This window comes from Thermobia domestica, chromosome 12 (genome assembly GCF_964235325.1).
Source record: "Thermobia domestica chromosome 12, izTheDome1.hap1.1, whole genome shotgun sequence".
Classification (NCBI taxonomy): Eukaryota; Metazoa; Arthropoda; class Insecta; order Zygentoma; family Lepismatidae; genus Thermobia; species Thermobia domestica.
Window position 1 is genome coordinate 116,494,240 of NC_137465.1, and position 18,381 is coordinate 116,512,620.

The 18,381-nt window shown below is 37.4% G+C and overlaps 1 protein-coding gene across 2 annotated transcripts in view; it reads left to right on the forward strand.

Annotated features, from left to right (window-relative positions):
* Positions 1–18,381, forward strand: part of LOC145666601 (uncharacterized) — a 102,239-nt gene that overhangs the window by 57,284 nt on the left and 26,574 nt on the right. The window contains exon 5 of one of the 2 annotated variants that reach the window (XM_081734007.1): positions 5,449–7,768. The exons of the other annotated variant lie outside the window; for it this stretch is intronic. Within the exon in view, the coding sequence (XP_081590133.1) occupies positions 5,449–5,554 (106 nt within the window). The 3' untranslated portion in view covers positions 5,555–7,768. Of the gene's footprint in view, positions 1–5,448; positions 7,769–18,381 lie in introns of those variants that run through there. 2 annotated transcript variants of the gene reach the window in all.

Below are 18,381 nucleotides of genomic sequence, written 5' to 3' on the forward strand. Positions count from 1 at the left end.
TAGAGACGGTGTAATTTTCTGTACAATGCTGGAAGTTATTCTAATCGACGAATTCATTCGAGAGCCATGATCAAAAGAAAATGTAAGGTACGTACCCATGTCTCTACATTAGGTAACGGAACTGTAAATAAGCAATATTTTTTTCTTCGTGTTAGTTGACGTATAAGAGCACGGTTTACATCATAATTGATAAATGTACTTTCTTTCTTATATCCGAAAATGCAAATGTACAATTTTAAATAAGAACCACGCTTTTCTTCATTCGTGAGCGATCGCAGTGAAGAATGTTAAGCTGTATATACGAGGGTATACTGATAAGTTCTTAACTTTGCCCAGAAAGAGTAGAGCTAAAGGGATGAAACTACACAGTTTTTCTCTGAAACTGATGTACTTGGTACAGGATGTTGCAACTTTTCTTATCCTTACAGATAAGATCCCTTTCGTTTAGGATCGAAACCAGGTCTGCGCATCATGCTAGACGTCATTAATGTCCGTAAGATGATACCGAGATGTTTCTTCAAGTTTGGAAAAAATGATAATCAGTGGAAGCCAGGTCAGACAAATAGGAAGGTTGGTGAACAATTGGAATTCCAGGATGTTTAGTTTCGCAGTCACAACATGAGACGTGTAAGCTGGGCATATTGTCATTCAAAATGAGAAATTTCCGCGGCGTTTTATCCTAATTGCCCAGTGGATCTAGCCCAGTAGGTTAGCATAAATACTCAATGCTACAAATTCGAGTTCCGAGGTAGATAGTTCACAAACAAAACAGTCTTCGTTCCAGAAAATTGAAGTCACGACTTTCTTTGCCGATTTGTGAATGCTTGGCCATGTACACCAGGAGTGGCGCTACTCCACTGACTGATTCTTGGTCTGAGAATCATAGTTATGGAGCCAGGTTTCATCCTGAGTCACTATTCGGGTCAAAAAATCCTAAGCAGTAGCCCTCAAAATGGATCAAAACTACTTTGGATGCTTCAATTCGTTCGGTACCACTTGTTATAATGAACTCAGCACGCTCCCGTGAGATGTTCAGTTTATATATATATATAGCTGATACTAGCCTGTTCTCAAGGATCAGTTTATGAGCAACATTACATGTCGGGTCGGTTGAGGTTGGACGGTTTACGTTGCGAGGTTTTACTTTCAACGATGCAATGACCAGTCTTGAAACGATCTATCCAGGCTTTGATCGTGCTATAGAAAGGACACTGTCCTCCCAGTATTTGTGACATCATAGTGTAAATGTCCTTTGCAGACTCTTCCTGTAGAAACAAAAACTTCGTGACACACCAAAATTGAAACTTGTCTAAGCCTTCATCACTGCTTCATGCCTGAAGAAAGAAAGAAAGAAAGCAGTAATCACAAGAAACCTATTTTGGCACCATTATACACTAAGATATTAAACTTTCAAATAAACCTACACACAAGGTTTTATGTGAACGGAACGGGAGCAGTGCGGCACTTTTCATCACCTATTCGTATGCATAGTGCGGGCCATTCGAAGAAAAATAAGAAGACTGGTATCATAATTTTTTAGTTTGTTTATTCAAAATTGGCTTTGAAAAACTTTTATGCGGAAATCTTATTCGGCTGGTTGGTCATAGATTTTTGAATATCCTTGATAGTATCAAATTTTTCACTCTTTAGTTGTAACTTCATCTTTGGAAACAGAAAAGCTCCTCTGTGGCTAAGCGGTTAGCGTACGCGCCTTTGGCGTGGGAGACCCGGGTTCGATTCCCGGCGGGAGCTCATGTGGTTCGGATTCCACGTTAATCAGTAGGTCCACGTCTCATATAGCCTCGCTGCTGAACGGGACGTTAAACTCAAAATCAACTCAACTCAACTTTGGAAACAGAAAATAATCAAACGGAGACAGGTTGGAAAGTAAGGGGATGGTGAAACGGTACAAGTTGTTTTTGAGCCAGAAACTGTTTAGAGGAGGAGAGAAAAATCCCGAGCGCGGTACAAGGCAGGACTAAGTCTACGAATGCGTCGTAAGTGTATATGAAGTGGCCGGTGTGTTAGGTGTGTCGTGAGGAACAGAGTTCAAAGTGACGCTGCCGTGCAAACCATCATCGGTGGAGGCTTATAATGGACGAATGGGAAGCCTTAGTGACAAGGATCGCAGAGCATTATAGATAATTGTCACCAAGAACCGTAGAGAGAATACGGCAATGACTGTGGAACTCAATCAACATATGAAAGAGTCTATTTCGATAATCATAGTCGGATTCGAGTTGCGTAAACTGGCGGTCAGATTGCTATTTTTAAACCGTTGATCACCAAGATCAACACTTTAGCTCGAGGAGGGTTGTGTCTTGACTATGCGGAATGGACTGTCAACGATTCTTTCATCTTGCAACAACAAACGATATTTATGTATGTTGAACCCCCAAAGAAGTATAAGTTCCAAAGTGTTTCCGTTTTGCGTGAAACATTGCGGCGGCTCTGCGATGCTGTGATTAGAGCTTTTCCGTGGACCCTCTAATTGTGCTTATATACAGATTTGCCAGTGATTATGTGGACATTTTACGTGACCTTGTGCTCCCTATGGTTCAGATGCTTCCGGCAAGTGACGCAATCTTCCAATATGACAATTCCCCAGTTTACATAGCTGGAACTGCCTCCCCCCCCCCCCCCGTCTCACTTAATTTCCAGACCTTAACAGTTTGAACACTTGTTAGTTCTGAAACAGCCTCCATAGCAGTTTAGTTCTGAAACTGAGCCTCCATAACATATCCTCCTTCATCCTTGCTGATGGAGCTAAGTGATGCAATTCGTGAGGAATGGTACATTATTCCTGTGGAAACCATTGGTGACTTATATGCCTGCATTCTGCAGCGAATTAGAACTAGTTTGCAGGCTAACGGTGGTCCCTCGCCATGTTAATCAGGTTGTATTTTCTTCAAATGTTTCCATTATTTTGATAACATTTTGCATATGTAGTATTCTGTGATCAAATTAACGCTCATAATCCATTACATATATGCTATGCATTTCATCTACTAAATTGAAATCACACTGTCAAATTTATATACAAGAAAACTTACCTAGTTTCTTGAGTACGTTAACTGTGCTAATTTAAATTTTGCATTTGGGATCAAGTGTTGTATATAAAAGCTTTGATTCTTTCCATTTGAGTTTTTTTTATATATATATATATATATATATATATTCGTCAAGAGCATTCATTGTAGCGAATAAAATAAGTCTGTTTGTCGCGGATTATTCTAGTTTGGTGTGGAAAAGTAGAATTACTACAAGGAATGTTGAATTTTAGTTTTTTTTTTCTGTTTATTGGTTTTTAATAGTGCTTGATCAGTCTTCAGGTAATATTGGTTATGGCTATAGTCTGTTAACTAATAAATGCGCTCTAATAGTAGTATAGTGTATATGATGTTTCAGGAGTGACCAAAATTTGACATGAGATAGTATCCATTATTCTGAATTAAAACAAAACAGAACAGAAAAGAGAAAGTTCCTAAAAGTTCGATTTTCAATGAAACCAGCGGTGAAGGATTCGAGTGGTGTGGAGAAGGTTTAATACGACCAGAAATTCTAATGAAAAGGAAAAACAGCCAATAGATTGCTTATCCACAGACTTCTTAATAATAGTTTAGAAATTTATTACGAAAAGAATATCACCAGTCGTTATTACCAATTGTGATTTGTTCCAAAATAATGAAAACGTGCTTTAAAAATAAGTTTTAGTTAGAAGAATTTAACACACCTAATCATCATACATTTATAGAGTTGTGATATTGGGAACTTACTTCTCCAAGTGGGTTTTCGGTGGGAACCCGTAATATATATATGCACGGTCTGTCCGGAAAGTAATGCCACCAATTTACAAGCATGAAAGAAAAAAAAAACAACTTATTTACATAATAATAAAAATAATACCTATGCATTAAAGTTCTTTAAAATATTGCCCTCCTGTGTTGATACATTTTTGCCAGCGGGATTTCCAGTTTGCGAAGGCACCCTGGAAAGCCTATTCAGGAAGCGCGTTTAAAGCCTTTCACATCGTCAATTGTTGTCCTTTTAGGGGATTCAAACAGAGAAGCAAAAAGAAGTTTGCGGGAGACAAGTCGGAACTATAGGTTGGCTGGGGAAGCGTTTTCACGTTAGAGTTGGCCAGGTAGCTGGTTACGGCGAAGACAGTGTGGGCTGGCGCTTTGTCATAATGACATTTCCAATCGCTGCTAATGTCTGGTCAGTCTCTTGAGGACTTCTACATAAAATTTAGCGTTGACAGTTGTCCCGGGAAGTACAAACTCACGGTGGGAGATCCCCTTGATGTCAGAAAACATAATGAGTGTAAGTGTTGATCTTTGATTTGCTTATTCGAGCCTTTTTGGGGTGAGGGAATGCCAAGGTGTGCCACTTGGACTTTGCCTCTTCATTTAGGGGTTGTACTGGAATATCCACGTTTCATCATCCATGTTAATATTGTCCAGAAAGTGAGGACCATATTCACACATTTCCAAAACGTGTCGACAAATTTCTACTCGACGAGATCTTTGATCGTCGATCAAACTTCTTGGGACAAGCTTCATGCAGACTTTTCTAATGTGCAAACCCTTGGTCGCAATTTTGTGGACGATAGTTTTTTTGGAATATTGAATATATCGGTAATTAAACGAACACCCATTATATGTCTATTTCTTTCACATGAGTCACATTTTCGTCGTTTGAGGAGGTTGACGGGTGTCCAGCTCGTTCTTCGTCGTCGACCTTTTCACGGCCTTCCAAAAACGCCTTGTGCCATCTGTAGACTTGCCTTTGTGATAAACACTCATCCCCGAAGGCCTGTTGAACGATTGGAAAAGTTTCCGCTGCAGTCTTGCTGAGTTTCACACGAAACTTGTTCGCGTATCTTTATTCCAGTGAGTGCTTGCATCGCGACTTGTACAAGAGATGAAACAAAGGTTTACGAAATAGCCCGTCCTTTACTCAGAGAGCTCGGAGGCAACTGAGCAAGCACTCACTCGGTAGTTGACTTACACTACTTTCGATCCCGGCGGATAGAGCGCGCTACAACGTACAGTCGCTTCACAATAAAATGTATGGCATCTTTCTGAACAGACCTTGTATATTTCAATTTTGTATCTGTTTTGTAACTTGAGTTTTCCATCATATAAATAACTAATAAACCTAAGTACTGCCGTTCATAATTTATCAAATTCGAACATGAATTACCGAATGTATTGAGATTTTTTTTTTATGTCGGAGTAATGGATACTGTTATCTTGCAAAATTCTTGTTATTCCTCCTGAAACACACTGTGTAACGTGATATTTCTTCTCTTTTAATTTTACAGAGCATGCCTATTTTGCTTTATTGCAATATATTTGATAACTAATATTAATGAAGTAGATGCACTAATTCTTTTTTTGTAAAAATAGAAGAAAGTTGTAGCACATTGGTAATTTTCTTCTTTAGACTTCCATCACTGCATGGCAATCCATCCTTTTCTCTACATGGTACCTGTGAGAACTGGTTCCATAGCACCCCGGCTTCATCTTCTACTTCATCTGAAGAAGAATAATCGAAGTACTCATAGTATTACCAAATGTGTTGGCGACTTTTGCGGATCTGACTGCCAATTTGACCTTGTAGATTTTTTTTTTTAAAGTTTTTAATAGATGTATGTAACATATGTGCCAAGTCCATTGTACAGTTTTTTTTTTTTTTTTTTGATTGCTCATTGCCTGAGAGAGCAAAAAGTATACACGAAAATGTGATACATACTCATCTGTCATACTTTTTATTAATTTCTTTCTTTGCATAATATGTTCTGTTTCTCTTGTATTTTTTGATATTCTCATTTTAACTATTATTAACTTCAAGCTCTGTTGCATTTAGTGGGGTGTAATTTTCGGTGATAATGCGCGCAAACTTTGCTTACATATCTTGTATTATTATATGTTATTTTTGTTATTTTTTTTCTATCATAAAATGATGATTATATGACAGTAATGGTCATAAGTATATTTGTTACATTATAGCTTCTTGAAATATTTTTTTATAATTTTGCTGAAATACAAATTGAATTGTATATTATAGGGTAACTACTTTTTTATTTACATTTTGAATGTGTATTTTCATGATATTTTTGTTTATGTGTTGTCAACATTCCGTTTTGTATATTGTTTATTTTTATTAAACAACGTTAAACTCAATTAAATAAACATATTTTTGGTGTTCTATGTTTTGTTTATTTTAACTTATGTTTCAAACATAGTGACTGTGTCGGAGTTTACTAATTTGGAGAATTATTGTAATATAAGTTAATTGCTACAATTTTACATTTCAAAATTAATCAAAAACAACAAAAAAGCATAACTCAGATAGAAATTCGGAAGGAAAACAAAAATTAGCATTCATACCCTTCGTTCGCAGTACCTCTAATAAACGATTCAAATGCCACCTTGAAAGAGCAGACAAATACTACGCTCCGTGAAAGATCACAAAAGACTAGACACCGCAAGTATTTATTCAATCTTATGTGAATATGGCTTGATATATCTTGGACAAACAGGAAGTACAATAAAATCCAAATGTGAGGAGCATACAAGATATATATATATATATATACGATTAAATCAACCAGAGAAGTCAACATTAGCGCAACGTGCACTAGAACAGGCATGTGCCAGTTGGAACACGTGGTGGGGCAATCACAAAGGACTTACTGGCATCGAGGTGCGTACGAGAAAAAGTATAACATTTTCACAAGAATTGAATAGCTGTATTCAATGGAGAAGCTCATTCTCGTACACTAACATATAGGGAACATTAAAACTTGTTTTGTCGGTTACTAAAAATATTTACTTACTAAAGAAAAAAGTAAAAACCTTAGTTATGGCGAGTTTTGAAGCACAAAATTGAGTGGGAAGGGACGGGACTGAAGAGAAACGTTAGTTTTTGGATTGTTTTCTCATCGTTGTAAGTCTCACTGCGCGTTCAAGAGTTGCAGGTTCAATTCAGTTTAAAATATTAGGTAAGAAATACAGTTTAAATAATGGGTCAGACGGGACGGATGAAAGGAATTAGAGGACCAGAACCGGTCCGAGGGCCGGCTGTTGTACATGGCTGCACGAGAAGAAGAACATAAAATTTTATTTGAAAACGCATTCGTTATATCCAGATTCACCCATAGATATAAAAGGTTATGAGAAGCAATAGAAATATAATTGAGTGATAGTACATTGAACAAAGAGGAAGGTTTGAAATTAAGTAATATTTGGATTGTTATTACAACAATAATAAAAAAAGAGAATAACAATAAGAAAACAGCTATATTATAAATTTGAATGAAACTGTGAATTATAACAATATTTGATTAATTTTGAAATGTAAAATTAATCGTAACACTTAAATTATATTATAGTAATTCCGCAAATTAGTAAAACTGACGATGAACGCAATCAGTGCATTTGAAACGTAAGTTAAAATAAATAAATCACGAATGGAACACCAAAAAATAAGTTCATTTAATTATAGATATCTCCGTGAAAATTATGTGGAATATATAACATTAAACTTGTCAATTACTTGAACGTCGTATAACGGGCCTCAAAAATGTTAGGCATTTGTAAATGTAAAAAAAAAAAAACTTCTTTATGAATGACTGTTTTCTTCACCATTAGTTGGTGTGTTACAGAGTTAATGTTTTTTCTGAAGCTGTACGTTTAGACATTTTTCGTATAGCTGTTAAATTTGTTAAAGTGGAAATAAAAAGAAAGTTTGTGTAAATCAATTTTAATGAATATATCAATACCTATACGTAGTAGTTGATCAGCCATTTACTCGGCTAACTATGTACAATATGATGAAACTGTTGTCGAACATACAACATTAGCTGCATTACGTAGTGTACCACAAGAACCAAAACTAGAATGGGAGAGCGTTCATGTTGCAATTATTTTACGTACCTGAAATTCTGATTTTTAAAATATCTTACGCTTTCAAGCTTTCGGATCTCACCTATAGCCTTGTTCACAAAGGATAAAAATAGGAGAAAAATAATGAAAACATGAGGAAATAAAAAGAAGATACTTACCAGAGTACAACAGTGGAAAAAACACTTTCAAATGATTGTACAGCACTTTGTGAAATATATTTGTAGAGTTAATATTTTGGGATCGAAAACTTAATGGAAAGACTGTTCTTTGAAAATTTGTTTTTATAAAAAGTTCAAAACTTAACATTGATAAAGGTTATTAAGCACGTAATAGGAGAAAGTATTTAAAAGAATACACAGAACATTGGCACAAAAACAAAAACTTTTAACACGAATTGGCAGCCTTCCCCGCTTGAATAAAATAATACATCGTGAGTCCACGATTTTACAACGTGCTGCACAACCATTTGACATGTAATCGCAGCCATCGACAAGGGGTTTTCTCGCGCTGCTCTACCCTGTGAGTCCATTCCGTTTTATTTTCTCCTCCGTGGACAAGACTAGAGGGACAGCCGAAAGCTAGGAAGTAAGATATTTTCAGGAATCAAAATTTTAAGTAAATAAAATGATTGGTAAAATTCCAGAGCATGTTAGTATATTATCTGCAGATGTCGCAAATTTATGAGCATTGTTTTTGAAATTATGAATCAGAGATAACGATCTTGCGACGCTATAAACATGAATCTTTGTGACAGAATAGGATGTAAACGTATATGAGCATATCAGTGGTGTAAAAATTTAAAGGAAATAACACTGCCAAACTGAAATGTGTAATTTTAAAATATTTTAAAATAGTAAATGAAATGAAAAAAAAAAAAAAAAAAAAAAAAAATGTGCATGGGTCAAAAACAGCGTTCTTAGATAGACATAGGTCGTCTTATGCAGAGTTGTTTTGACGTATGATTAGAGTCATACTAAAGGCCTGACTACTTCAGGAAACATGTTAGTGGAACTCTTTAGTATGGCACTAATCACGCTTCAGAACGAGTCTGCATAAGGCCAAGGGTGTCCATAAAGTGTGTGCTTACCCACAGAATCTTAGAAATGACAAAATACTGAAAACACTGTGATATATGTATCATTATATTAAGGGTTAACTTATGAGACGAGAAAATTCTTTCCAACCCGCAAGGACAGAGTCATTTCAAAATTCTGAAGATAGTAACAAAGAGAGATGTATATGATGTTCCTATCCAAAATGTCAGACAATCAAAATGTTTATTTTTCAAGATCTTTGGAAAATTATGTTACTTGATCTTTGTTTAAAATTTTGAGGTATACCGTCCACCTCGTTCACGGGGATGGAGGGATGAACTATTTCCAGCTCATGAATTTAACTTTTAAAACATGAGATAAATCATATTTTAGTAATTTCTGATATGATGTTAGGTGCGGACTTCTGTATACACTCTTTCTGTTTAAGAACGCATTTTAATTATTTCTTTCCTCACATGGTATAAAGAAGGTACCTCTCAAAGTTGGTCGGTATATTTCTTCTTATATCATAAAATGTATATGCTGGGTAAGTAATTTATTTCACAATGAACTTAAGGTAAAAAAACACCCATCAATTTGTTGTCGAAAAGGGACATATAAATGTGTTAAACTTAACTCATCCTTAGGAGCGGGCTCACGTATGTAAAATTTTAGGTAACTAAAATTACAATATAAGTAATACGATATATTGTTTGGGAAGTCTTTTTTTGACTGTACATCTCGACAAATCAAACTTAATTTTTTTGAAAATTGTCGGTCATTTTATTCGGTCACTAATAGTTTTCACGTAATTTATTTTAAAACCATTAGTGTTTGTGAAAATTGCTTATGGCTATCAATTTCACGAACTGAAGTAGTTCTGAAAATCTAAATTTAAATCTTACCTCAGTTATAAAGGAGGTAATCTCATTTAAAGTTTGTAAATAGCAGTATGATTCGTGTGATATATCGTTTGAAAAGGCTTTCAAAAAGTGTTCCTTTCCTTAAATTTAGTTCGACATATTTTGATAAACTTAATTACCAGGGTTGGCTGGTTTAAACCAAGGTGGTTTAAACCATGGTTTAAACCAAGGTTTAAACCAGCTGGTTTTTTCAAAAAAACCAACTGGTTTAAACCAAAAAACAAAAAATGTTCGTAAAAGTGTAAGTGTTTGTAAAATCTTGATGAACACACATTTGTGGGTTATCACGTTTCACTCCCGTATATTATTCGTATTATATTCAGACCTAAATTCCCCATTCATTACTAAAAAAGATTATACTACAAAAGCAACTTTTTTTAAAATAAGTTTATAAACGTTTATTTTGTGATTTTTTTGTAGTTATTATTGTTATGTAATTGCAATCGAAGAAAAATTCTAAATATTGTTTCGTTTCAATGTTTACTATTGATAAAATACATCGAAAATGCCGTACTTTTTGTGTGTGTGTGTGTGTGGGGGGATCATACAGACCTCACGAGAGGCATTTAGTGAAATAAGTATCTTTGGTATCTATTTATGTATAAATGAGTCTGAGCCAAAGTGGACTCAAATAATTAGTATCTTTATTCACTTTTCTTATTGATCTGCAGATTAAGTCGGTGTATTTCTTTAATTTGGACCAATAAAAGTCGTTATTAACTAACTTGAACTAAATTAGTTCTTCTGTACTCCGTAGTACTTTGAAATTGTTCATGTGTAATTCTGTGTAATGGTTTCAGTTGTGCAACTGTTTATCTTTTTGTCCTTCTGAAATGACTCTTGACAGAGATCAGTACAACGTTTTTTTTTATCAGGATTCCTTCGTGAATGAGTCGGCAGACGTATCGCATTTGTGGCCAATTAGTCCTGGTTCCGAGTTCAAATGGAGGACAATTTCTCTCGGATGTAACTCGAGAAGCGGTTTTTATTCCGCTTTAAGCTTATGTGACCCCTTCCAGCATAACTCGGTTGTCGCATAATAACATCAAGGCGAAACAAACTTATTTCTGTCCATATATGATATGAATATATAGAGCAAATTATTTAACCCTAGAAATACCAAGGGGGGGTCAATTTTGCCCGCGCCTCTTTTTTTGTTCAATGTGAATACCTTAAAATGTTCGTATAATATATCAGTCATTTCACGCATTTTTTGTATATATACACTACCAGTGCTGGAAATATTCTCGGTTCTGAAATTTGTTCAACAGTTTAACCATGAGGCAATAAATAAGGTCTGAAAATTACTTGAATCGAGCGCGGGCAAATTTGACCCCCCTTGGTACTTCACGTAGCTTACGCGAGCATGGTCTTTCTAGGGTTAAACCATAAAAACCTGGTTTAAACCAAAAAAACCTGGTTTAAACCAAAAAAACCGGTTTATTTGGTTTTTTTAATAAAAACCATGGTTTTTGCCAACCCTGTTAATTACGGTATAAAATGAATGTTAATTTTCTTAGGAAGTCAAGGTTGATACTTTGTATGTATTTATTGCATCAAAACCAGAAATGAATACAGGGTATCCACAAAATCTCGGATATTTATTTATGAGAGAGAGAGAGAGAGAGAGAGTTGAGTTGTTGATTTTGAGTTTAACGTCCCGTTCAGCAGCGAGGCTGTATGAGACGTAGACCTACTGATTAACGTGGAATCCGAACCACGAGCTCTCGCCGGGAATCGAACCCGGGTCTCCTACGCAAAGGAGAGAGAGAGAAATGCGTTGAACACATTAGTACGAGCAGGGACTAGTTTGTTTTTAAACCTTATTAACCAAACTGCTTGCTACACACTTAGCCGAGACTTCAGTTTCTGTAATGTGCGCTGCAACATGTCCTCGGTAATTGTCAAAATGCCATCGTCAGTACTTGATTTGAGACATGATCCTATGTTATATGAATAGTACCCTTCAAATATTTTATGCATACAAAGAAGTCAGAGGAACGGGGTGGCCGTGGAACTGGACTCTCATACAATACACTTTCCAGTAATGCCATATCCAATGTGCTAGCGCACTGTTCTGTTAGAAGATAAGTTTTTCTGCTGTAGAAATAAATGCAGAGATCTTATTAAACGCTTGCAGGGACATGGGTTTAGAAGTAAATGCAGAGAAAACGAAATACAGGAAGTGCGTCGGGACCGTAATACGGCAAATTGTGGAGGCGTTAAAATATTAAATAATACTTTTGATAAAGTGGATACTTTCAAATATTTAGGATCAATATTAACAGACGAAAATCATATTCACGAAGAAACTAAATGTCGACCAAAAGCAGGGAATTCGTGTTACTATTCGGTTCAAAATCTCTTGTCGTCGCGAATTCTGTCGAGGAATTTCAAGCTTAAAATATATAAAACGATAATCATGCCTGTTGTTCTATATGGTTGCGAAACATGGTCGCTTACTCTGAGGGAAGAACATAGACTGAAAGTGTTTGAGAACAGGATCCTGAGAAGAATATTCGGACCTAAGAGGAACGAGAATGGGGAATGGCGGAAGCTTCATAACGAGGAGCTACATAGTTTATACGGTTTACCCAACATTGTTAGGGTCGTCAAGTCTAGGAGGCTTAGGTGGGCAGGTCATGTAGCTAGAATGGAAGAAAGTAGAAACGCTTTCAAAGTCTTGACTGGTAGACCCATAGGAAAACGACCATTAGGAAGACCTAGGCCCAGATGGGAGGATAATATTAAGATGGATCTCGCAGAGATAGGAATACAAAGTAGAAACGATCCAATTAGCTAAGGATAGAAGTCAGTGGAGAGCTTTTGTGAACGCGACACTGAACCTCCGGGCTCCATAGGCCATAGAGTTAGTTAGTTAGTTAATACAGCATAATGCAAAACATTTAGATAAACATCTCCCGTCACTGTGTTCTTACAGAAGAAAAGGATAACTTGATTATACATAATACTGCATCACATATTCACGTTAGGATCCTCTCTTCGAAGTTCCATAAATACACGAGGATTTTCAAATCTATTGACATGGTCTGTATTTAGCTGCTTAGAAACATATAAGATTGCCTCGTCCGAAAACCAAACACTTGTGAGAAACTCGAGATATTTGGCCAGTCAAACCAACATCACTACCTATTTTTTTTTCAATGTTGTGTGTAGGTTGGCATCGATGCGATTGTTTGTAATAGTTGAAATTCATATGCGTGTAATTATCTGTATCATGAACTAGGGCATTTGTAGTTTTTTAAAGTCGCGCTTGTATGATCACATCTTGTTTCGATGAATTAAGGACATACTTCTCTTGTTACAGTCGCATTTTCATACAACACAAGCTCTCACGTTAAGTAAGGCACTTCTAACAGTGGCAATGTCAATTAAAATTGTAATATTTATTTTTAGCTATACTACAAATCCTATTAACTTACATAGTACTGAATGTTCTTAGTAAAAGTGCAAAATTGAGAAGAAAGTTTGTGGATACTTACAGTTCTGGAAAGAGAATCAAAACCTCTCAAATATGGTATATCACGTGAGCCATATCTTTAAAAATAATACTAATTAAGTGCACATGGGTGCTAAGGGTGGAGAGTTAAGGCACATATATATATATATCGTCGTATGAGAACCAGAGGAATGTAACCCCATTTTCGTAGGTTTACAGGCGAGAGGACAAAAACATTATTTTCTTAGAAAGATATGTTTTTAATAAGATGGTAATTGAGCTACATTACAAGAGATGATTGACAAGGAGAACAGATGGCGTTACGTTCCATTTACACCAAGTGGGGCTTTCAAAATTATGTCCAAACATGAAGGAAACGAAAACCGCAATTTTGGAGTTATGTTCCTCTGGTTCTCATGCGACAACATATCCCCTTTGGCAAGAAAATTTAAGGTGCCTGTCAGAATTTCCTATAAATATTGATTCATTTGGAAAGGGAAAAGAATTGCCCATGACATAGGTTGTGTAGAAAATTTGAGATGATATTCTAGTAGTGAATTGACAGTGGTTGATTAGTTATATATGGTATGGTTTTTCAGACAGAACGTCCAGAGCTTTAAGTCACAAACGACTGAAAATAAAAGAAAGTGGAATAGGAAAATATTAAAGGGCTCGTCAAATGGAGTGTTGTGTTTGTCCCACAACAGGGCTGGCCAATCATTCGATCGCTGCTGAGTATCGGGTAGATTGCCAAACACTTTAGAAAAAAATATCTGAAATCTTACACATGTAGTTACTCTCACGGTCCCATTCAGTCCAACATCAGACCACTGTAACACGTCAACGTAAGCCCCATATATTGTACAACTCGACCAGCTGTACACATGCAGATCGTAATCTGTCAGGTGCTGGTAACGTTTCACACGAGCATACGACATTTTTCGTGGTTATTCATAGTGCCAACTAATCATTTGACGCTGCACATGCCTTCTATATACTCTATCAGCTCTCATAACGACCACGTGGTGACAACACTTAATGCACTCTGGTGGCCTTCTGGCTGTCGCAGATCATCACATCTCTAATCATTTAGATATCCTCCGATTGTGCTTGTACGAAATTAGTCGACATGTGCACGAGCCAGAGTGACTTTCATTCCTGAATAATAACTCCCTCAATTCGTCACTTTCAACTCAACCAAAGAATGATATGTGCATTTTAACGGGTTCAGGCAATTTAACTGATGCAGATGAACCTTGTTCCTTCCAAATTCATTCCCATATTGCTGACTGATGAACAGATGAACAGTGGCTTGAAGTATTTCAAGAGATCTTAAAGTTGGACTAAATAACCTAGAGTTGTTGAATACGGTTATAACAGTCATTGCTACGAATCTAAAACTGAAGTCCAGTCTTCACAGTAGAAGGCCAAGGCTCATAGTGACTAAAATCCAAGACAAAAAATCGTTTGAATGTGAAAACAACCTTAGTTTAGTATTGTTCACCATGAATACCCGCGAAGCAAATAGACAACCAATCACACCACGTCAATTGGGTGGGTTCTCGAGCAATTGGGTGAAGATGCTTGGCGCAAGAGGCTGGCACTCAGACTTGCCAAGAATTGGATCGTGTATCACGATAACGCGCCTTGTCATCATCCCTTCCTAATCACCGACTAAATTGCTACCCTAACCCCAGTTTCTCTAGATTTGGCCCCTGCGGACTTTCACGTATTCTAGAATTGGAAATTCCATTCAAAGAAAAGAAGTTTAACACGATAGAAGAGATTCAAGCGTATGCGGATAAAATTCTTCATTCACCCAAGAAGGAGGATTTCCGGGAATGTTTAAAAAGGGAAGCGTCGTTGAAGTCTTGGTCTTGAATTTGCTCATCACTATTATTAATGTTCTTTTTGAGTAGATCGATTGTCCGAAGGTTTTTTAAAACATGAACAAGGGTTTTCTCTCCTTTATTTCACACGTTCGAGACTTTTTATAAATATAAATCTAGAGTGATAAATGCGGTAATCAAAGAGACCTTGACGTTTGCTGACAAACCTATTGTTGGGAAACACTACGATGGTACGCGCCATAGTGCTTTTCATTTTCACTTAAGCCTGTGTAGAACAATACAAATATTTCCATGTGATGTGCTGTTGATTATCTCAGTGAAAAATGGCCAAAATGTGCATTCCTGAGTCGACTCACCAAACTCCTGTCGTCGGATGAAGAGTTTTTTCTTTTTTTCATGTACATTATACGGGCTGTTTTATCAGTCATTCTGGGAATTAACCTAGCTTGATATAAAGGTAACCAAGAAATCGCTGTCGCTTTTTCACCCACCACCTTCGAACATCGATATGTCACCTAAGACGTACTTGGAAGATGAAAAATAGTCCCCATCAGCATCGACGACCTTCTGCCAACGTTCTGGAAGGTGATTGTAAAAAAAAATGGAGCAGGTGCAATATATGGGGAATATGGCGGATGCAATAGTGTTTTCCATCCAAGGCGCAGAATGGTGTCCCGGCTCATCCTAACCACGTGGAGCTTAGCGTTGTCCTGTAACAGGAGGATCCCTTTACGATTCAGAAGTGCTGGCTCCAGGGTTTTAAGTTTTTCTTCAACATGGCTCAACTGCTGACAATACACAGTTGAATTGATGCTCTGACCAGGTGGTAGCAGTTCTCGATGCACGATGCTGCAAGCAGTCCACCAAACACACTGGAGGACCTTCTTCTCGTGCAATGCTGGTTTCGGCTGTTTTGGAACCGGTTCAACTAATGATGATGGCGCCCTGGAGCTTCGTACAGGACCCAGTTCTCATCACATGTCAGCACCCTTCCAGAAATGGCTCCTTCCTCAGAAGAGACAGCAAAGAAACATAGGTGTCTGCTCGCGTTGCTTTCTGGCCCTAAGTAAAATCATGTGGGACACACCGACCCAACTTGTAGTGCTTCCCAAGTTGATGGAGATGCTGCCGAATGGTTTGTCCACTCACACGGAATTGTAGCCCCAGTTCCTCACATGTCTGGCCACTGTTCGCCACTACTGCCTGAAAATCTTCATTTTGTACATGTGTTGGTATTCCGGCACGTGGTGCTTCTTCGAGTGTTTCGTCACCGTCTCTTAAACTTGTTAAACCACCGCTGCACTGTCTGCTAGTCCCGACACTTTCACCAAAGGCCTGGCATATCTTCCGTCTCGCTGCATCGGCGTTTGACCCCAGTTTGATCTCGTACAGCACACACGCCCTTAATGACGCTCTATGGAAGTCACATATTCATTCTGTCATTACGCAAGTTCATGGTGTAACTGAACTGCCACAACCAGGTATTATGTTGGATATACCCACACCAATACCTGACCTCCCCCTTTTCTCGATTCGCATTCAACTCACGATGTGAGGGCCAATTGAACACAGACTTCCACAGAAAACGACAGAACTTTCTTGGTTACCTTTATATAAGAAACCATGCTTCATTTAACAAAAACAGTAGCATGGAATCCAAGTAACCATTAACAATCTCAGACGAAAGTCAGTTGCAATAAGCAACTCTTTTAGCTTCATCTTGATCATTCACTCATGCAGTCACATGACATGTTCGGAAACAAAGGTTTTTTTGACCCTCGGTTTTGAGCTGGATATACCAACTTGCTAATTTTCGTATTGATTTTGTGGAGCTTTGGTTGTGCCTGCAAATTCTGTCTTATTACATTCGGTGTATTTACATTTTTCTTCGCATTCTCAATGGATCCGATTGTCCTCTATTTCCTGTACAACCTTGAATTGTATTGCTTGTGGGGACCTTGAAACCAGGATATTTAGTCACAAAAATGTCTTTAGTTTTCTTACTGGAGCGCGTCTGTATTTAAAGTTCAACAGTATCTTTTCATTTTTGAAGTGGAAACTGTACCATTTCCCACTAATCAGCAACTTTCAGCACACATTTAGAAAATAAAACACAATACTATCAGCACACAATTATGTAAACCTTCACTAAAGTGTGCCAGAATGGTGAACATCTCATTGTAATTACATCCTGTTACTGGCTGGCGGAGAACAGAGACCAACTTGAAGCGACACTTTCTGAGACGGGAGCCATTCTCAGCTCTGGTTACAAAATGAAACTGAATAGAAGGAAAACAAAGGTACTTGTACGAACAGTAAGTAAATATAACACAATGACTAGGTGTAATTTGGGAGAAGACCGATTTGAGACAGTGAACTCCTTTACTTACCTTGGAAGCAAAATAACATCAGATGAAAGAGCCAAAGCGGAAATTGTGAGCCGCATACACCAAGCAAAGACTGCCTTCAACAAGAAACGCATCGTATTCACTTCCACGAACATTGACATGTCTTGGGAAGAGTACCAAGTATATTCTGGAATGTCTGAAGTGTATTATTCTGTGCCAGTGTAACTTAGACATTCAGAAAAGAAGAAAAGAGAAGGATAGTGGTATTCGAGTACTGGTGTTACAGACGTATGTTGCAAATTCCCTGTGTAGACAAAATGGCCAACAAAGGGATATTGAGAAGGATTAGAGAGGCAGTGCCACGCTTCTGCGAAATATTAAAGAAAAAAGAAATCACATTTATAAGCCATCTTCTGACACACAATGGACTTACTAACACCATCATCAAGGGTACAGTCGAGGAAAGGAATGTTAGGGGCCGACCGCGCCTAGAATTCATCAACCAAGTAATGGAGAACACTGGCTGCTCCAAGAGCTGGTATAAAGAGACTAGCAGAAAATCGCGAGGCTCGGAGAGCTTCTGCAAAGCAATCTTCGGATTGATAACTGAAGAAGAAGAAGAAGACGACGACTGGCGCGTATTAACCTTATGATGTGTTCGGAGTTTATGTAGAACACTCTGTAGGAGTGCTCCTATGTGCCTCACGAACACTAACATGTATACTGTTCATGTAAGTGCTTGAAAAACAAGTTTATAAAGAAAAATGCGGTACGCACTGACTTGCTTAGTGCATGTCTTATTTTCCCCAAGTTTCTTTTGAACATAGCTACTTGATAGATTAGTTGGCTTGGA